The 22,220-nt window shown below is 43.6% G+C and overlaps 1 protein-coding gene and 1 long non-coding RNA gene across 2 annotated transcripts in view; one reads left to right on the top strand and one right to left on the bottom strand.

Annotated features, from left to right (window-relative positions):
- Positions 1 to 22,220, top strand: part of LOC142859176 (uncharacterized) — a 376,470-nt gene that overhangs the window by 48,654 nt on the left and 305,596 nt on the right. The window lies entirely within an intron of this gene.
- LOC142859145 (cytochrome P450 2B1-like) lies at positions 92 to 20,989 on the bottom strand. The gene is made up of 9 exons (XM_075989501.1): positions 20,680 to 20,989; positions 15,475 to 15,637; positions 15,190 to 15,339; positions 13,241 to 13,401; positions 12,371 to 12,547; positions 11,788 to 11,929; positions 8,283 to 8,470; positions 7,970 to 8,111; positions 92 to 954 (listed from the first exon to the last, which is right to left on the bottom strand). Exons 1-9 carry the CDS (start codon positions 20,848 to 20,850, stop codon positions 773 to 775), a joined length of 1,476 nt encoding a protein of 491 aa, XP_075845616.1. The 5' UTR covers positions 20,851 to 20,989; the 3' UTR covers positions 92 to 772.

Below are 22,220 nucleotides of genomic sequence, written 5' to 3'. Positions count from 1 at the left end.
ACAGCTGGCTCATTGTTTTTCTTAACTTGAGCTGTGATCTGCAGCAATCCCTTAGGGGGATCTCATAGGCACAGACTGTGTATTACTTCCTTGTGCTCATTTTTATTTCTCAAAATTCTTAATAAGCTAACATTGCTTTAATTAAACAGTACAGTTAGGGAGGAATTATCTTCTTGACAATTCACAGAGTAAAATGCCCAGTAGAACAGGTTGTTTTCATGAGAGAAACACACTATGTTACAAGTATCAGGGTCTCCCCACATCTACTCACACCAAGCCAGATACCAGGGAAAGATTGTAGCAGCAAATATGTGAAGGCAAAGTGGAATTGAAAGATATTGCAGAGTCTGTTCTCATAGTCTTACATAAAACAAGATTTACCCATCAGAACGTTTTCCTCCTGTTGAAATGACACCTTGAACTTCAATTTCACCTGCTGATCCTCTGACATGGCTAGCATCCATTACATTAGATGATGGAGCACCAGAAGTCTCTACATGGAAACTGTGGTTGCTGGGTGCAATAGGGAACTGACTCACCATGAGATATGACCTTCTGAAGTCTCTTGGTTCACACATCAAGAAAGACAGTGATTGACTTCCCCAGTGCCTTTCTCAGGGCAGAAGAACACACCTCAGAGCTTTGCAGAAGCTGCAGTAATGTTGAAGGATGTGAGAAGTGACCTACGGCCTGGTTGGCAGCAGGTCTCACAGAGGAAGAAAGATGGGGCCATTCTCAACAGGAGTGGGGACACCTGGCCACCTCAGCCCAGTCAGCGGGGCAAGAACTGGATCTGGTATGTTGGAGCTACGTTGGTCAAGCCACTCTCCTTGGGCCTGAGGTCAATGTCCTTAGGAGCCACGGGACTGGACACAGAGAAGTTCTGGAGGATGGTGGTGAAGAAAAGGAACAATTCGTTGCGGGCAATGCCTTCACCAAGACAAATGCGCTTTCCTGTGGGCACAGAGAATGAGCCATGTGAGCCCCGGGTGAGTATACAAACTTCAGACTGTTCCTTCCCTAAACCCAAACAACTCTGTCCATTGCAATGGAGAAGAAAGAGTTTGACCCTTAATCTGCAATTCAAGTGAGAATGGAAGGCAGCCTGCCATCAATCTTGAGGACATGAGTTCACCCCCTGGACCCACACGTGGCAAGGAGAGAACAAACTCCCACAGTCTGTCCTCTGTCATAAACATATATACACCCTCCACAGTGCACATGTATATGCATGCCAACATATATGCAATAATTCAATCATAAAATGCAAGCCAAATTGTTGGTGGATGTCTCCTGGTCAATTCTTACAGATTTCTAGGTTTTGCTTATTATCAGAGTCATTTGTTTCAGAATTTTAAGAACACAAGAGAGTAAGAACAAATGTACATGTATAAACATGTGTATTGTAACATCTTTAATGTTCCCTCCTTTATCACATGGGGAGATTGGTCCCCATCTCATTGGCTGCCCTGAAGGTGAAGGTGAATGGCATTAAGGGCCCTAGATGAGCCAGTCATGGGGGCACATGCCTGCAAGTGACGTGGAGGATTACAACATGAAGATGACGTACATACCAAGAGCTCTCTGTACCCTGCCTCTGTCCCCCTGTCTGTCATCTCCAGTCCTTCCTCTCTCTCTCTCTCTCTCTCTCTCTCTCTCTCTCTCTCTCTCTCTCTCCTGTTTCGCTCTTTCTCTTTCTCAGTCCCCCTTGCCCCCTTGCTTCTTCAGCTTAAGATCGATCAACTTCAACTAGTTACAGAATACAATTTTTCTTATAATTGAGAATGAGCAGGGGGACATGATTAGGGATCTATGGCACCCAACAAATTCTCAGAGGTGTAAGGAGCCCTTGTTTGTTTGTTTCCTCCAGCATGAAGCAGCACAGAGCAAGGGAGCCTGAAAGCCCAGGCAAAGGCTTCACCACCTGCCTGTACTTCAGTGATTCTTAATATGCAATTGGCTGCCTCAGGCCTTCAGGTGGAAGAGGGATTTCCCAGTAACCACTGTGTCCTCCAGTTCTTGGGAAATCAGTCCTGTGTAGGAGTAAGCACCCTACCTACCTGCTTAGACCCCACCTTTTCAGAATTTAAGTGGCACAAGCTTAGAAATTCATGGAGAAGTCTCTGAGATGGTTCTCCTAGAACTGGTTTTGAGACCCAGATTTTTCCAGAGCTGCTTTTAACATCTTATCTCACTGTCAACACAAAGTCCCCATACTTGTGCTGGGTATTTAGGACACAATTTATGTCTCTTTGGCGCTAACACATTTTGTCTATCTCCCTCTCTTTACTTTTTTCTTTCTGCCAATGGTAGCCTACCTGACCTGTGTCTGTACCTATCACTACTATGTGTCTTTTGATCCATTCCATCCACTTGTGTCTTTCTAAACTCCCTAGATTGCATCTCAGCCCATCCTGTTTTTCTGTCTAAGGACAGCTTGTCATGTCTTCTTCTGTGTCTTCCCTTCTGCTTCTTGGTCTCTTTCTAGTTATGCCTTTCTCCCCCTCCCTTCTCTCTCCCCTTCCTCTCTTCCTGACTTACATCATCACCTCTGGTTCTTCACCCTTCTTCTTCTCTCTCATTTCCATGCTCTGATTCCTACCACACATCTCCTCCTATTGTAGATTCCTTGTGTCTCTGTGCCTCTCTTTATTGGAATCTGTCTTGCTATTCTTACCTCTCTATTGTTGATTTGTCTCAGTCCCTTTTCTTCACAGCCCTGCCTTTCTACACTTGCGACAGTCATATGAACAATTCAGGAGCAGGGTGAGCCCAGGGACACTGAAGTCTCTTAGCACTCAGGACTAGACATTTCCTAGAGGAGACATGGCTCAGCAGGAGAACACTTGCTTTAAATCCCTGTGAGGGGATGAGGACAGACGTGCTCATCAGGAGAGCATTTCTAGAATGCGCAAGGAGGAGTCTGGAGATGTGGGCTCTTTGGAAGAGAACTTGCTTATCATAGTGACATACACATCTCTGGGCTCCATATTTGCATGAGGTTGGGGGGACAACTAAAGACTAAGGAATTGTTTCTAGAATCTCTCTCTCTCTCTCTCTCTCTCTCTCTCTCTCTCTCTCTCTCTCTCTCTCTCTCTCCCCCTCTCTCTCTTCAAAACATAAGAAACCAGAACACAAAGTTTCCATGTTTACATCACATAGAGTCCATTCAACTGAATTAACCTAGATATCATCTTCTTATGTAACAAACTAAATAAACACTCAGGCAATTGAACTACACACTAGAGAGATTATATTCTTCCAGTGAAAAACAAATCTCAGTCAATCACAGCAGTTGAGCTGCTCCAGGCTGCCAACTACCTCAGCATGGCCAAGCAAGGCGAAAGCAGAGCCTGCACCCATCAAGCTGTGTGTCCACGCCCAGCTCCCTCTGGTCTACAGACACCGTGTGCTGACACTGCTGGGTGCTATAACTGAACTTTCTCTGGTTCAGGAGTTTGTCCATCATGAATGGGTTCTTAAAAAAAATAAATGCTAGTAATTTTGATCTCTCTTACAGTTTAACAAGCCAATGAGTATTTAATACAAACAGACAGGTGTGTCAGGATATGCCTCATTTCCCCAGTGCTCACAGATAAATCCCTCCCTAGCCCCAAGACCTTACACGCTCATGGCAGTTCATAGATGATATCATTTGTTCTTGTTGTTGTTCCCTAGGAAAAACAATTCGCACTCACTCTGCTAACCCACAGGCCACTCCTGCCCTGGATCCAGGAAGGCTAACTGCAGATCTTCACCTCTCCCTCTGTTCCCCAAGACCCACACCCCAGTCCTCACCTCACCTCTGCAACAGAACCCTTGCTGCAGCCTTCCCTACCCACACTCCACATCTCTTTGAATTTCCCTGATCTTCCCCAGGATGCACCATTACTAAGCCAAAGTCCACTCTGACCAGGGAAGCAGATAGGCTGACAGAGAATCCATGCCTCTCCTTCTGATTCTCCAGATCCACCCCCACTGCCCCCATCTCACCTCCAGCTCTGCAGCAGAATGCCTGGTGTGCTCTCCCTTGCCTCCCTGACCCCATCCCCAGTTAATCACAAAGATCTTCTCCTCCAATCCTCCTTTTCCCAACTCATCCCATTATCCCAGCCGCCATCACCAGCAGGAATTCCTGGGACACACCAGCTGGGCAGGACAGGGAAACAGGTCCACAGAAAGCTTCCTATGACAACACACAGCCATCATGTTCACCTAAACCCCAGAAACCAAGAAACCAAACATCCACCTAACAAAGACAAACCCAGATATCGGCACCTAAACCTATAATCACTGCCAAACAAGATTCCTGGATGCCAGCATAAAAACACAATCAGTCACAGCCAGGACAATGTGTCTCCACTAGAGCTCAGTAATCCTGTCTACAAAGGTATAAGAATCTTATAGAACACCAAGTAGATTGTATCAGAAAAGAAAGACCCATTAACACATAAATGCACAGAACAGGGAAAGATTATTAAAATTTCAAAACAAAAAGACCAAGCAACATGTAAAGGCAAACCTATTAGAATTATACCTGACTTCTCAATTGAGACTCTGAAAGCCAAAAGGGCCCAGACAGATGTACTGCAGATTCAAAAAACCCACAGATATAAGCCTTGACAATAATATCAAGCAAACTTTTTAATCACTATAGATAGAGAAAATAAGGTATTTGATGATAAAATCAAATTTAAACAATATTTATCAAAAATTTAGCCCTAAATAAGATGCTCAAAGAAAAGGTCCAATGTGAAAATATTATCTGGATACAGGAAAGCACAGGGAATAAAATAATCCAAACCAGAAAAATCAAAGTAGGAAAACACACACCTTGCATCACCACCACCAATATCAACAACAATAGTAGCACCAACTAAATAACAGAAATCAACAATCATAGCCCATTGATTGATATCTCTCAATATTAATGGTCTCAAGTTCCAAAATTAAAAAAAAATTAACATAATGGATGAAAGAGTGGATTCACCCATTGACTGCAGCCAAGAAAATCGTGTTAACATCAAAGACAGATATTACCTTGGGGTAAATGGGTTAAAACAAGGTGTTCCAAGGAAATGGACTTAAGAATTGTACCGGTGTGGTCATTTTAATATCTAACAAATTAGATTTAAATCTCGTCAGAAGACACAGGGATGCACACTACATACTCATCAGAGGAAAAATCCACCAAGAGCACATTTAAATTCTTAACATCTATGCCCCAAAAACAAGGACACTAAAGTTTGTAAAAAGAAACACTACTCCAGCTTAAATCACACATTGACTCTCACACACTGACAGTGGGAGACATAAGCATTCCACACTCATCAATAGACAGGTCATTCAGAAAAAAACTAAACAGAGAAATGCTGGAGCTAACTGATGTTATAAAGGGCCTCACTTTAGGAAGGGTGGGAACCACTACTCTAAAAAAAAAAGAAAAGAAGTCACACCCAAAAGTGCAGATGGCAAGAAATAATCGAACTCAGGGTTGAATTCAATAAAATAGAAGCAAAGAGAGCAATACAAACAATAAAAGGAAAGATGAATTGATTCTTAGAAAAAAAATCAATAAGGTTGACAAACCTTTATCCAAATTAAAAGGTGGAAAGAGACTGACCAAATTAACAAAATCAGAATCAAAAGCTGATACATAAGAGACCCTGAGGAGATGAGAGAATTTAAAGGACATACTTAAAAAAAACTTGTATTCCACCAAATTAGAAAATCTAAAAGAAATGGATACTTTTCTTGATAGGCACTACTTACCAAAGTTAAATCAAGATCAAATAAGGAATTTAAACAGACCTATAATCCCTAGAGAAATGGAAACAGTCACTGAAAAAAAACATCATGAAAATTTAGGCAAAGGGATGGAACTAGAAAAGAATCCTGAGTGAGGTAGCCCAGACCCAAAAACATAAACATGGCATGTATTCACTTATAGGTGAATATTAGTCATTAAATAAATGATAACCAAGACCCAGAAAGTTAGATACAGACAAAAGTACTAGGAGGGGAATATAAATCTCCCTGGGAGTGGGAAATAGAACAGAGTTCATGGGTATACTAGGGGCATCAGAGGGGACAAGAATGGGACGTTTAGGTGGGAGGAGAGCTGGGCTTGAGGGATAGAGTGTGGGCAGAGACAGTTAGAATTGAGGGGCATTGAGTGCTGGTATGGAAACCTAGTGCAGTAGAAACTTCCTGAACTACAGAAAGGTGAGCCTCATGAATTCTCCAAATAATGAGGGAGGCACAGTCCCACCTGCTCAGATCTTGTCATTAAATGAAGCTTCTAGTACTTTGATTAGGTAACATTCAATTGGGTTTCTGGCCAACCCCAAAAAACCCAAGGCTGTTGTCAAGACAATAGGTTGGCTCCACAAACTGACAGCAAGGCTTCATCACTGAAGACAATTCCCAAACAACTCACTGGACTGGAGACATGTAGCTGGTGTCTATATAGAACCTTCACACCCGTGATTTAGCATCTTTGGTATAGGAAGTATTCTACAGGCTACCAAATGAGAAATGTATACACCAACCCAGCCACAAAACCTTTGATGAACCATGCTATCCTGCCTGTACGAAATATCAGGGCTCAACAGTGGCAAAATGCAGTGCATTGTGGGAGTAATTAGCCAATGTATGGTTTGAATACGTGGCATTGCTTGAGTGACCAAGAACCAGGGACTAGGAGAAAAATGCTACAGCTCAAAAAGAAAAATAAAAGTAAAAACAAAATGACCCCTGAAGATATTCTGCTACACTCATAGATCAGAGTCCTCCTTATTCATCCATCACCAGAGAAGCTTCCTCCTGCAGCATATGAAAACAAATTCAGAGACACAGCCAGACGTTTCACAGGGAGAGAAACCTTGGAACACAGAGCTCTAAATGGAATGTCTTTGTCAAAACCCTCCCCTCAGAGCTCAGAGAACCAGAGGAAGAGGAGGCAGAAAGAGGGTAAGAGTCAGAGGGGATGCAGGACACCAAGAGAACGAGGCTCTGAACCAACTGAGCAAAGCTCATGTGAACTCAGACTGAGGCAGCAGGCACAGGGCCTGCTCGGGTCTGCACCAGGTCCTCTGTGCACGTCTTAAAGCTTTCAGTCTAGTTTCCATGGATTCCTGAGTGTGCGGATGAGTGGGTCTCTGCTTCTAGTGCCTTCTCTTGGGCTCTACTCCTTCTGTTGGTTTGCACTGTACAGCTTGATGTGATGGTTTTTGTTTTATCTTTTACTTAATTTCAGCATGTTTGGTTGCTATTGCTTAGAAGCCTGTTTTTTTCTAATGAGAGACAGAAAGGGGATGGATCCTGGAGGGAGGGAAGGTGGAGAGGGAAGGAGAAACTGTAATCAGCATATATTGTATGAGGAAAGAATCTATTTTTAATAAAAGGGGAAAATAAGTAAACAAATGTCTAATAGGAAAAGACAGAATTGATGGATTTGATGCAACTGGAAAACAATGTGGACGAACTGTCTTCTGCTCTTTTGAGGACTTTACATGGGCATTGCTGCATTGACTTTGAAGACACCCCGAACGTCCTGACCTGGGAATATCTGTGCTCCCTTCCTCTCTATTAATTAATCTGCTCTTTACTGCTGGGAGCAGCGGGAGGAGCCTGGTTGTGCACTTAGCCCATTGTGTTCTCTGTGAACATCCTTTGTTCTCCTCTGTCAGGCATTTAATCACAATTAAAGATAAGCGTTGTCATTCGTTTAAAAAGGTTTTCTCTCATAATAAAGTATAAAAAATGAATTTGTTTAGGTTTAGAGGTTTTTAAATGCCTCTCCCAAATCCTCCTGAGTAGGATGCAACTTTAGGTTACGGGACAGTAGCCAGGACAAATGGTTTCCCAGGTGGAATAGATTGAGTAAACCCAGAACTAGTCCTTACTGTATCCTGGAGGGTAAGCCTGCCCTCTAGTGTCTGGGAAAGGAAGCACAGGTCCGTCTCACCTATAGAGAAGGGCATAAAAGCTTCAGTTTTCTTCAGAGCCCCACTGGCATCCAGGAAGTGGTCAGGATTGAAGGCATCTGGTTGTTCAAAGTACCGTGGGTCATGAAGAGCTGCACTCAGGATGGGGTACACTTCAGTGTTCTAGGAGACATTGTGAGAGACAAAGATATTAGCATATGCTGATTCCCATATGCAGGCAGTTAGTCTTAGGGAACCCCAGAATGCTGGGAAACCACAAACAGGCTGAGGGTGGTGATTGGGAGAGTGGAGGATGTTCATGGCATAGAGATGTGGAATCACAGCTGGTCTCACCTTGGGGAGCAGGTACCCTCGGAACAAAGTATCTTTGGTGACTTTGTGCGGCACTCCAGTGGGGATAATATCTGCAAATCGCTGGATCTCCCTAATAACAGCCTCAGTGTAAGGCATTTTGGTGCGGTCATCAAGGGTTGGTGGGCGGTGTGAGCCAATCACCTGATCGATCTCCTTTTGGACTTTCTCTGCACAGAAAAGGGAGACAACAGACAACGCTCGCCCCTCTCACGGAGGTAATGCACAGTGACTCTGCTTTCTGTGAGCCAATATCCTAGGAACAGTGCAGAGCCAGGAGACTCTGCTGAGAAAGACACAGTGCAGTCTTGGACATGCACACCTGCGCTTTTCTCCAGCCACACTTAGGGCTGTGTTAGAGACTCTCTCCAAAGCTCCAACCTTGCTCATAAAAGAGAGAAAAGGAAAACACTACGCAAAGGGCTCTTTTTGTCTATCAGTCTGAGTGAGGGCTGGAGGGGAAGATGGTAAGAATTTTCCCCAATTGTAATGTAATGTTATAACTTGTGTTTCTGCATAACACACAGACACCCCCCCACACATACACAAACATACAGAGAGAAAGACAGACAGATAGATTTCTTGCTTGCAATTTATATTTAAAAAGCCAGAGTGCTGGAGAGATGTCTTAGTGGTTAAGAGCACTTGCCGCTCTTGAAGAGGACCCGGGTTCAATTTCCAGCACCCTCATGGCAGTTCACACTGTCTGTGACTCTGGGTCCAGGGGATCCAAACCCTCATACAGAAATATATGCAGACAAAACAGCAATGAACGTTAGTAAAAAAAAGTGTAAAAATACAGGCCAACAATATAAGGCTTTATACTCAGGAATAAAAGGAAAGTAAATTAATCTGTGTATTAACAGAATATGAACACATTGGTGAATATGATGGCCGATATTCAGTCAGCAAATGCATTGGTTTCCATCCTGACAGCCTGGCTTTGACATCAGAACACATGGAAATATGCAGGAGAGACTCAACTGCACAAAGTTGTCCTCCCACCTCCACACATGAGCCATGCAGACAAACTCACAACAACATCACATCGATTTCAAATTCTTAGAATGTGAGTGTGTAAGTCAGCCAAGTGATCGATGGGTTGGTTAATAAAGGAAAGATTGCCGATTGAGTGAAATGAACAAAGAAAAACTGGATGTCCATATTCCACTTCTCACTCACTGTATTAATTAATTAACAAGTCAAAAAATGGTGCATACACAAATGAATCAGTGAACATAACTAACCAATAATGAAGTGATGTTAGGTTTAGCAAAGGAATAGATGAATAAATAAATGAGCATAAACAAGTAGGTGTATTGAATGATAAACAAATCACAGATAAATGAATGCATTATTAAATGCATACATGAAGGAGTGGATTGACACGTGAAGGGTGAATTCAAAGGCCAGTGGATGGATTAAGGAATGAGCAGATTTGTGTATGAATGATCCAACGAATCAAAGACAGCCAGCCCACTCAAGCAGCCGTGATATAGAATAAAAATTACCCATTTTCTCTAGTTCTTCTCCCTCTCCCCTTCTCTCCAACTATTCCCCTTCTAGCCTCCTTTCTCCCCCCACCCTCATGCTCCCCATTTTGTCAGGCATACTTGTCTGTTTCCCCATTCCAGGTGGATTTATGCATATTTTTCTTAGGGTTCACCTTGTTACTTAGCTTCCCTAGGGATAGGGACTTTAGGCTCGTTATCCTTTGTTTTACAGCTAGTATTCACCTGTAAGTGAGTACATACCATGTTCATTTTTCTGGGTCTGGGTTACCTCACTCAGGATGTTTTTTTCTAGTTTCATCCATTTGCATGCAAATTTCAAGGTGTCATTTTTTTTAACCACTGAGTAGTACTCCAATGTGTAAATGTGCCACGTTTTCTTTATCCATTCTTTGATTGAGGGGCACCTAGGTTGTTTCCAGTTTCTGGATATTACAAACAATGCTGCTATTAACATAGTTTGAAATAATGTTCTTGTAGTATGATGGGCATCTTTTGGGTATATGTCCAAGAATGGTATTGCTGGGTCCTGAGGTAGGTTGATTCTCAATTTTCTGAGAAACTGCCATACTGATTTCCAGAGTGGTTGTACAAGTTTGCATTCCCACCAGCAATGGATGAGTGTTCCTCTTATTCTACATCCTCTCCAGCATAAGCTGTCATTAGTATTTTTGATCTTAGCCATTCTGACTGTTGTAAGATCATATCAAGATGGAGGAAGGACAGAGATGAGGGCAAGGAAAGAGATATTTTGTGTGAGGGAGCTATTATGGAGTTAGTAAGAAACTTGGCACTAGAGAAATTCCCATGAACCCACAAAGATGACCTCAGCTAAGATCCTAATCAATAGAGGAGAGGGTGCTCAAACTGGACTTGCCCTATAGTCAGATTGATGAATATCTTAAATATCACCATAGAACCTCATCCAGCAACTGATGGAAACAGAGGCAGAGACCCGCAGCAGAGCACTGGACTGAGCTCCCAAAGTTCAGTTGAAGATTGGGAGGAGTGAGAATATGAGCAAAGAGGTCAAGACAATGATGGAAACACCCACTGATGTTGTTTACCTGGGTTAATGGGAGCTCACCAACTCCAGTCAAATAAGGAAGGGGCCAGCATAGGATCAAACTAGTCCCTCTGCATATGAGTGACAGTTGTATGGCTGGGGAAGACAGACGGGTCACTGACAGTGACACCAGGAGTTATCCATACTGTTTGGGTGGGCTTTTAGGGGATCTATTCTCTTTGAATGGATACCTTGCTCAACCTAGATATAGTAGGGAGGGCTTTGGACCTTCTCCAAAGCAATGTGCCTTACCCTCTCTGAGGAATGGATGGAGGGGTGGAGAGGTGATAAGTAGAGGGGAGGGGAGGAGGTGAGGGAGAGGGAACTGGGATTGGTATGCTAAATGAAAAGGATAGTTTGTTTTATTTAAAGATTAAATTAAATTAAAAAAATAAAAATTGCAAAGTGATTAATCCAAATAAATGAATGAAATATATTCCCTTAGGTGAAGCAGAGAAGAAAGAACCAAGGATTAATAATGTATGGATAGAGAGAAGATGGGCAGAGGATTACATAAGTGGGTGAGTAGGTGTATATGGAAAAATGAATGTATGGATGGGTAGATAATGGATGGGTAAATGAATAGAATGGGTAAATGGATGAAGAGGAGTATGGAAAGAAAGAAGAGTGAATGGATGGATGTAAAGACAGAAGGAAAGAAGGAGGGAAGGGAGGATGGGTAGGTAGATGGATGGATGGAAGGATCAACCTTCAAGTTATAGCAGAAAACAATGGAAATGGACCAGCTGAGGGTTTATTCACACACCACCCACAGCACTGCCTTAGGTTAGAAGTAGACCAAAGCCTTTAGAGCTCCAGATGTAAGAGGCCCATGTCTCTCTCATCCTCACAAACCTCTGCAGAAAAAAAGGAAGCTAGAAGATTCCCCAACTGGCTGCCTGTGGCTCACCTGCAACATGGGGGTATTTGAGCAGGAGCAGGAAGCCAAAGCGGAGCGTGGTGCTGCTGGTCTCGGTGCCAGCAAGGAAGAGAGACAGCACGGAGATTATGAGGTTCTGGTGATGGAACTCCGTGTGTTGATTGGACTTCTCCTGATTCCAGATGGGAGAGAGAAGCGAGGGTCAAGGTGCCTGAAGCCTTGCAGGGAGAGGCACACACATCCTGGGAACTGTCCTCTGTCTCAATATCTACACCACATGGCATTTCTCAGTCCTTAAAAATACCACTTGATCTCTGTCTGTTCTGTCTTCTCTCTCTACTGTGCTCTCTTGTAGTTTAGCACGGTTTGTCTCCCAGGTTCTTTCTTTCTCTGAGGTCTTTCCTGCCTTTTGTCCCTCACTCTGTGTTTCTTCCCCACCCTTCTTTCTCCATATCACATTTTCTCCTCCTTTTATTTTCATCATTTTCCAGACACTTCTGCATCTCTTCTACTCCATTTCCTGTCTCTCCTCTCCATTCTCTTCCCCCTTTCCTACGCTCACATCCTCAGCCTTCACTCTCAGCCATCCCCTCTCATTCACACAGGATTTAACCTTCTCCATGCGTATAAGGTAGGTATCGATGAAGTCTCTTGGATTGTTGGGGTCCAAGGTTTCCCTGTGCTTCTCCACACTGTGGCCAATGTAGTCCAGGATCTCCTGAAAGTTTTTGTAGATTTGTCTGTGGGTACCAGGAAAGTACTTCAGGAAGCCAGAGAAGAGCTCAAACACCTGTAAGAAAAAAGGGCTGAGGAGGTCAACTGGAACTAGCAGGTCTCAGGAAGTGGGCAGTGCTCCTAGGTATACAGATGTCACAAAAGAACACACACACCTCCCACACATGCATGCCATCCATACCCATGCCTTGAACTGTATCTTCAAATCAGTCTCTAACCTTCATTTTACATTCTCTGTATTTCCGTTTTGCTCTGCTCTCTCTCCCAATCCCCCTTGTTTTGTCTTAATTTGTTTTAAATTGTGGGGTATTGTGTTTTGAACACATTAATGCCAAACAGGCTTTAAATTCAACATGTAGCCTAGGATTGTCCCAGATTTCTAATGCTCCAGCCTCCACCACCAAAATTCTGATATTTTATGTATTGTACACCACCAAGACCTGGAGATGAACTCAGGGGCTCATGCATAAAATATGATCTCCTCTGTCTTTTAAGATACAGCTGCATCCCCCACCTCATTATTTTCTTATGTTGAGATGATTCAATATTTCTGCATTAAGATCTCTCCACCCTGATTAACATTCCTCTCTTCCTCTGTTTCTCCCTTCATCCCTCCAGGAGCCCAAGTTTCCTTGCTTCTCAATGTTGTCTCTGCCTTTCTTCCATCCCTAAGACACTGCCTTCTTCACCCACAAAGCAGCCTCTTCTTTCCTCTGCCTTGGATGCTCCTCTCTTCCCACCTACTGACCTGGCTGGAGAATGAGCTGATGAGCGAGAAGGTCCGATAGATCACATCCAGTAGGTGCAGGAACTGGCGGTCTTTGTAGTCAAAGCGCTCTCCAAAGACAATGGAGCAGATGATGTTGGCTGTGATGCTCTGGAAGAGGAAGGTGGGGTCCAGGGGGGCTCCTGGAGGATGAGGATGCAGAACAGGAGACAGGGATATAGAACTAGGGAAATATTTGGCTTAAGTTCCATCTCTGTAAAGCTGTCCCTACCACTCACTACTCAACGAACATTTGCTCATATGAAGCACGTAAGAGTCTGGACCCTTCACTCAGAGATGCACGCATACTTTTATTTATCTCCCCTCAGTACTGTACAGAATATGGGATGCTATTCATATACACAGAAGGGGAGACACCTTCACAAAGCAACTCAGCTAATCATGACTGGAATTAGGATTCTAGGAACAAGTCATAAAGTGAGTGCATTCAGTCTGCACCTCTACTATCCTGGCTCTGAACTGACAGCTAACTCCCACGGGCAGAATGGTGCACAGAAGGGTTCATGGATAGCTGTGTGAATTTACAAACCCTGCACATTTCATGCCCTTCTGCAAGTCTTCCTCCATTCCCTCTCTGACTTACTGCATTCCTTCTGTGACCTCCTACATCCCTTCTCTGACTTCCTTCATCCCTTCTGTGACTTTCCTCATCCCTTCTCTGACTTCTTCCATCTTTCCTGTCACTTCTGAGCTCTGTGGTGTTCCAGAAGCCATCAGCCCCCGCTGCCTACTGCCTTGGTGTGGCAGGTTCAGTCTTGGACCCTGGTTGTTGGAGGGCTACTGTCAGTCCAAAATTATTGGGACACTGTTGTCCCTCACCCAAGGATGGCTTGTCTGTGGTCTCTGATCCTGTGTGGATCCTTCCTTGGGGCTCAAGAGCTTCACTCTCAGCCTTGGAGCTCACTTCTCTCCCTCTGGGTCCCTCCATCACTGACTTTCTCCCATCATTTTCTCAGCCTCTGCAACTTTCTTACCTCCTCCCTCCTCACTGAACCCTCAGATATCTTAAGAAAGGTCAATAAGAGATGGCAAATACCCAGTGTAAAGAAATGGAAGTGCAAGCATGGTTGTGTACCAATGTGACCTTGGTATAAAGAACCTTAAAGTGCCCAGAGTTCCTCTGAGTTCTATTCAATGAGCCTCTGTGCTCACTGCTGTTCACCAGGACAATTACATGGAAGAAAACACAATTCCCTGCTTAGACCACATCTGCAGGCCCTCCTGCTCACTTCCCTTTCATTGAGCTAACATCTATGTTTGTCTTTGATAAGACCATGGGCAGAGGAGGGAGCAACGACAAAGGTTAAGACAAAGTGGCATTGAACTCTATGTGCAATAAAAGAGGAACTTGGAAATCTCACCCTCTTGTCTCTACCTCTGGAGTGCTGGGATTACACACATGCAGGACCATGCCCACTGTATATGGTGCTGTAAGCTCTCCACAACTCAGCCACAGCCACATCAAAGGCAGGACCTCACATTGTAGACAGGGCTGGCCTTGAGCTCATGGCCATCTTTCCTCGCCTTCTGAGTTCTGAGAGGATGTGTGTTCACCAAAACTATCCAATTGATGAAGAAAATTAACTCACAGAGTGATTTTCTGAAGGGAAGTGACCACCATGGGCAGTATGTGCTTGGAAACAAAATACCTCACATTTCTTTCCTGTCCTTGTGAATCTCTTTCCACTTCTGTCTGTATCTCATCCCCAAACTCACTCTGTCTCTGTGTATCTCTCCCTCTCTGTGTGTGCATGTGTGTGTGTGTGTGTGTGTGTGTGTGTGTGTGCGTGTGCATGCATGTCTGTCTGCCTGTCTGTTTCTCTACCCTTGTATGTCTCTTTCTCTTTCTTAGGCTCTGCACTCAGGTCCCTGTGCCACCATCTTCTTTCTTCCCATTCTCTGGAACTCACCCTGAGATTTCTGCAGCTCCTCCACCAGATATTGGGCCTCCTCTTGAATCCGCTCCTCTATACTTCGCTTGCCCATCCCAAAATCTTTCATGGTGGCCAGAGAGAATCGCCGAAGTGTCTTCCAGCGTTCCCCATTAGAAAAGATCATACCTAGGAATGGAGGGGAAGCATTGATGGGTTACAAGGGAAGTTCAAAGATCCTGAGTTCTTCCCCACATATTTGGCTCCACCTCTCACACAACTTCCTGGATGACATCCTCCACTCCATCCTGTCCCATATCTCACCATGTCCTTGTACAGTTGGGTCGAACACAGCAATTGTCCCCCGGCCAGAGAAAGCCTCAGCTTGGTCCACCAGAGCTTCCCTTATGGCCTCTGTCCCACACAACATGACCACGGGCCTCGGTCCCAGGTGCACTGTGAACACGTCTCCATATTTTTTTTGAAGCTGCCAAGCATAAGGGTACAAGGGTTGTGGTTAGTTGGTGCAGACGTTGCTGTTACATTGTGAAAACACTTAGACACAGACTGGTAAACAGGAACCCTTCTGCTGGCCACCCTTTCTCTCTTGAGGACCTAAGAGATGAAGGTTAATTCTCCAGACAGGCAGGGTCTGCACTGATTGGTTGGATTTCCTAATCAGTGCACCAGCACTGTAGAGTAGGGAGACAGGGCAGCACTTGTTTATAATTCTGGCACAAGAGAAGTAGAGACCAGAGGATCAGTAGTCATCCTTGTCTGCACATCCAGTTTGAAGCCAGTCTCGCCTGCACATGACCCTACCTCAAAAATAATAGATACAGATGTGGATGCAGATGTGCATTAGTTCCGTGCCCATACCCTTCAGTCTGGCCAGGTGAACTGTGCTTCCTGTGGTCCAGCTCCAGCCTGTCCAAGGCCTCCTGACAATGTTCAGAGAGAACAGCCCTGACCCACCCACTGGTTTATATGGGAAGGAAAGTGATAGTCACCTAGTAGTGGTCCTGAATGTGAGTCATGACTGCAGTTTGGACAGTTAGGGAAATACCCAACCATGCAACCATCAGGGCATCTACAGGGAATTGGTGTCAGAAACATGACAACCTCCCAGTGCTCAGAGCCCTTGAGGACCATCGTGTGGGGTTTGCAAATAACCCTCCCTCTTTTGTAACTTTTACTCTCTCTAGATTGCACTGCAGCTAATAGAAATGAAAGGCTATGAAAATGGTCAGTGTCCAGTGTTGCTTAGAGGACATGCTAAGATAAAGCTCTGCATATGTTTGATGTGATGTATTTATGTTTTTGGATGGGGTCACAGCATCGAATCTTATGCAATGATGTACTTACAAACCTCAGACCAGATCAATGGTGTAAGTGAAACTTGCCAACTTAATGCTACATATAAGCCAGTTTTGTTTCCATCTTCTGCATCTAATGATCTTAAAACACAGATGCAGTTGATGGTGTATCGGGATAGTGGGAGGTAGTGACTACAAGGGGCTGAGACAGGGACCAGTCATGATGTTAAACATCAGTCGTAAGAAAGTGCTCATTTAAAAAATTCATGGAGGTGGGCTTCTTGAGAGGTGACTCAGTGTCCAACAACATCTTAACTCAAAACTTAATAGTTGGAACAGGAGAGGTAGCTCAGTGGCTAAGAGCACTGCTGTTGTTGCAAAGGCCCTGAGTTTTGTCCTACCTCCCATGTCAGATAGCTAAAAACTGCCATGAATGCCAGCTTTTGGGGATTTGATGACCTCTTTGGTTTCTTCAGATACCAGATATGCATAAGGACCATTCACAAACACATTCACACAAACACGAATATGATGAAGATGATGATAATGAAGATAGATAAATTGATAGACAGATAATACATGGATATACAGATATTAGATAGATACATAGATAGATTGGCAAATAAGTAGCGGATGCACCGATAGATGATACAGATCATTTGTTAACATTGTAATTTGGGCTCATCAGATAAGAGTACTTGCTGCACAGTTGTGATGACCAGGGTTTGGATCTCATCACCAATATAACAAGCTGAGGTATTCATACATACCTATGACTCCTGAGTAATGAGTTAGAATGTGAAGATAGAAGGATTCCCTAGGCTTGTTGACTTCCAGATTCAGTTCCAGGGAAGCCTGACTGGAGGAAATGGACAGATGGACAGAGGAGGACACCTGGCACCCTCCTCTGGTCTTTGCCTCCATGAACAGGTTTGTGTCCCCAATTAGCAATATACTCACACAGACAAGACAGACATGCTCATAAATTAAAAGTTATTGTTAAGGTTTCTTTAAAATGCCGTGCACTTCCCTCTGCAAGCCCTCTCCTGGTTCCCTACTTCTGCTCTTACATCCATAAGAACGGTTTCACTACAACCCAAATCACTGCATTCAGTGAAACACACCTTACTTAATACCCTGAACCTTCCTCAAGCACCTCACTGTACCCTTGCTGCTGAAAATAAGACCAGACTCTCTATCATGATCGTACCTCTGTACCTGAACTTATCCCATCTGTCGTGGTGCCTCATTAAATCCTGTTTATGGGTGTTAGGACTTGAAGGGGAACAGGGTCAGGGAGCGACATGGAGCTGGTGTCAAAGAGGAACAAGGGAGAAATGGGGAAGCAGAGGACTGATTTATTTTTAGGATGAGGCTGAAAAAAATGTTCACCCAATATAATAGCATCATTACATAGAGTGCTGGTGGCCATGTAAGAGGTCATGTGGCAATTGAAGCCCACGGTATCAGCTCAGTGGGGAGAAACTCTCTCATGGGTCAAGTTGGACAGGCAAGACCCTGAGATCACAGACTCATGAGCATGTTTTGTTTTTGCTGTGCCTTTGCATGCTTGTTGCCTGTCTTTTTCTGTTATCTGGCACTGTGTGAATGACTGTGGGGAGATCCCCACTGTTTGTGAAGTTGTGTGTTTATATCATGAAAACATTCCATTCTACTGGGCAATTCTTATCTGTGAGTTGTCAAGAAGATGATGCTTCCCTAAACTGTACTATCTAATTGATATAACAATGATAACTTATTCGCAGTGTTGAAGGAAAGTAAATATAAGGAAATGTGACAGAGCTAGGGCCTATGTGTGGCAGCATTCCTGCTGGGCTACACGTGGTCCAGCTCCAGAGTGCTAGTACCTAGCTATATCCATCTTTTATTAGCAATTAACCTTTTTTCTTTTAACTCTTGTTGCCCTTTGTCTGAGAGTTTCCCATGGGTACAAAGCCTATGAAAAACATGGTTGGAAGGAAACCCTGAAAACTGTGGTTCGTCCTGAATCAGGTAATTTTTTTTGCATCATCTCTTTAGAGGCCCAGTCAGGATGTTTTGAGGATATGGACATGTACTTGCTAGGTGAAAATTGGAAAACAATAAAGGAGCCCTGGGCAAAGGGAAAACAGTCATTCCTGAAGGCTGAGTCCTGAAGGGTTAGTCCTGAATGTTGAGTATTGATGGATCAGTCTTGTAGATTCTCTAAGAGACTGACCTGCCCTGTAGCCAAGAAAGGCTAAATTCATTCTTAAGGCGTCTCTGAGTCTTCATTTCACAGACCCATGTGAACCCACACTCCTGAGCTGTGACATCCACAACACCTATGAGTTTCACTTATGTAGCTGTATAGATCGTAGCTCAAGCTAATGATAAAGAGAAACAATAGATTCCCAGGAGCCAGGCTGGCTCAAATTTCTTCAATTTGATGCTAAAAGACACAGTCACAAGTTTATGTGTGCACCATTAACCAAAAAAAAAACTTTTTTTTTAATTTTTTGAGACAGGGTTTCTCCGTAGCTTTTTGGTTCCTGTCCTGGAACTAGCTCTTGTAGACCAGGCTGGCCTCGAACTCACAGAGATCTGCCTGCCTCTGCCTCCCACGTGCTGGGATTAAAGGCACACACCACCACCGCCAGACCAAAACAAAACTTTAAAACTATTTCAGGTTAAATCATATGTTTTGATAACAGCCTTAAGATGAAAAGCCCCAGAAAACAATATAATGTTCAGAAAAACAGAGCTGAGTTGCAGATTCACAAGGTTAGGGTAAAAAAACACAAGGCAGCCCAACTGTTGCTGGCTGACATACTTTCCTGGCTAGGGTTGATTGGTGATCAAAGGTGATGGTTAACTCCTTATACTCATTCCTGCCCTATATGTCCTGATATAAGAAACTATTGATGGGTGGATATGCACCCTAAAGATTTAAAGTACAGCTGACTGGTTTTCACACATAAAAGTTTAGATTTGTGATTCCTTTAAGATTTCTTATAAAAGCCAGGCGATGGTGATGCACACCTTTAATCCCAGCACTTGGGAGGCAGAGGTAGGCGGATCTCTGTGAGTTCGAGACCAGCCTGGTCTACAGAGCTAGTTCCAGGACAGGCTCCAAAGCCACAGAGAAACCCTGTCTTGAAAAACCAAAAAAAAAGATTTCTTATAAAATTGTCCATCAAGATAAATAATAGAATAATTGCTGTTTTTCTTTGTAATCACAACGTGTAGCCTGCAAACAAAAGAGCTGGCTGAGATAAAATACTTTCTGCTTGCTCCTGTTCTGTTAATCTAACAAGTTACTTGATGTAAATGTAAGTGGGATACTGGGATGACTTTGTTTTCAATCATGTAAAGGTGATAAAAAAAAACATGGTTTTACCTGTATTTCTTATAATCATTCAATTGAAATATAGAATGTAACCACATTGTGATTCCTATACTGCCTGAGAAGTTTGTTGGGTTATATAAGCCATAGAAAAAGATATACAGTAGACAGAAGACAAGAAGAATAGAGAATAAAGAAGGAAACCATTGAGAGAGTGTGAGTGTCTTTCTCCCTAGCTCCCTTGGGTAGATAAATCTTAGGTCATGCCAATGCCATTGTTTCTTTTGGAGCCCTATGCTTTGGAAGACAGGTTCCCCAAGCAGCAATAATAGAGTTGATTCATTAAAGAAAAATGATGTAGGTGGGTCTTCTATATATCTGTTGTTTCATTGGTTAATTAATAAAGAAAACTGCTTGGCCTGATAGGTCAGAACATATGTGGGTGGAGTAGACAGAACAAAATGCTGAGAAGAAGGGAAGTGAGGCAGACGCAATGAAGCTCTGACCCAAGGTGGATGTAGGCTAGAATCTTCCTGGTAAGCCACCACCTTGTGGTGCTACACATATTATCTGTGGGTGCCTGTGACACTTTTCTTTCTCTTTTGAAACAAAGAAATATCAGATAGGAAACTGTAAGCCCTTGGTGCAGGCCATGACATCCCAACACCTTTGACACTCCAAGCACAGAATCTCACACTGTCCCACAGTGAGGACACACCTGTCAACCTGAGCACCATGAACCACCAACCAGCACCTCACCTTTCACTCAGCAATCTTCCCACCTGAACCTACTGCCTGGAAGGAGTTCCTTCTTCACCCCAAATGAGTGATCTTCAGGAGCAAACATGGGGCTAATCCCATACGGTACAGGCTGTGGGCATGTCTTACCTGAATAAAGGAGTTGAGGAGGCCTCTTCTGTCCATCTGAAGGAGGTTTCCCAAGAGGGGCAGGGGTCGGGGTCCTGGTGGAAGGTGGCCACGAGCCTTTGGGTGGCCCCTGATCATGAGTAGTAAGAAGCCCACAAGAAGAGCAAGGATGAGCAGGACACTGGGCTCCATGGTCCTCGTCTGAGCACCGTCCACTTCACTGCATACTCCAGCAGGACTTTATGCTGAACCTGGATTTTCACCTAGTTGAGCAACTTCAGTTGTTCCCGCCTCCTGTCTCCTCATTGTCCAGGAGTGTGATTACCATACTTCCTGCTTGGGCAGTCAGTGACTTGCTCACTCACTATCTTCTTACCTCCACCCTAATCCTAGAACACCATGAAACAGATACACAGGACAAAGGGCATAGGGAGTAATGTGTTCAATTTCTTAGCGTAAGTGTACATATGCCAGCTCACTTCTGTCTGTTTATTTTCTTGGACATGGCCCCGTGCATGTTTACTGTGTGCTTTATATATAAAAAGTAATTTCTAATATGAAAATGCAGTTTGATGTTTCTGTGTTAGGGTCTAGATTACTTTCTAACCTACTCTTGCATATCTGGGAGTGTGTTTGCATATATAATCTTAAATTGAGGAGGCCTATCTGTATGTTCTTAGATTTATATGTAAATGTATTCACATTTAAGTAAGAGAAGAGTGTTGCATGATCCTGTGTGTGTGTGTGTGTGTGTGTGTGTGTGTGTGTGTGTGTGCACAGTCCCTGGCCTAAGGCTCCAAGGAGCTGCAGATGAGATTTCTTGAAGGTCCCCATGGTATCTCTGGCAGGTGATGGCCAAAACTGAGAGAGATAGGAGAAGCAAGAGATGCAAGAATGGGGAGATCGTGAGCCAGGAGGAGAGAGCCTGAAACCTGGCAGAGGAGCCTCTGGAAGCTCTGGACAGCTGTGATGGGTAGCTTTATTGTCAACTCGATACAAGCTTGGGTCATTTGAGAGGAAGGAACTTCAGTGGAGAAAACGAGCCCATAAAATCACCCTGTGGTCAATCCTGTAAGGCATTATTTTTAGTTTTGTAAACAAAGACTGCTCATTCATTTACTGCCCACACAGACTGGAATAATCACACAGAAACTCTATTAACTACAGCACTATTTGGCCAATAGCTTATACATATTCCTAGCTAGCTCTTACATCTTAAATTTACCCATCTCTATTAATCTGTGTATTACCATGATGCTGTGTCCTACCAGTAAGTTTCTGGCATCTCCCTGACTCTGCCTTCTTTCTCCATGCATTCAGTTCATTTTCTCTACCTAGCTCTATTCTCCATGCCATAGGCCAAAATAGCTTAATTATTAATAAAACTTATTTATATTATACAGAGGAGAATCCCACATCATTAGCTTTTTCTGTCTAAATACAAAGAAAGGTTTTTAATTTTAACATAATAAAATTACATATAACAAAACATTTATCAAGAAAGAATTACAACTACAATTTTTTGTCTATTTGTAACTGCAAAGTTTCATATCTAATTTATC

This window comes from Microtus pennsylvanicus, chromosome 1 (genome assembly GCF_037038515.1).
Source record: "Microtus pennsylvanicus isolate mMicPen1 chromosome 1, mMicPen1.hap1, whole genome shotgun sequence".
Classification (NCBI taxonomy): Eukaryota; Metazoa; Chordata; class Mammalia; order Rodentia; family Cricetidae; genus Microtus; species Microtus pennsylvanicus.
This window is presented reverse-complemented; position numbering and strand designations above follow the sequence as displayed.

Excerpts from the sequence above, each read along its gene's own strand:
- LOC142859145 (XM_075989501.1), bottom strand. The coding sequence starts at position 20,850 with ATGGAGCCCAGTGTCCTGCTCATCCTTGCTCTTCTTGTGGGCTTCTTA. Across the intron at positions 8,471-11,787 it reads CAAATACCCCCATGTTGCAG|AGAAAGTCCAAAAGGAGATC; the intron begins GTGAGCCACAGG and ends TTTTCTGTGCAG. Across the intron at positions 8,112-8,282 it reads GAGGGTACCTGCTCCCCAAG|AACACTGAAGTGTACCCCAT; the intron begins GTGAGACCAGCT and ends AATGTCTCCTAG.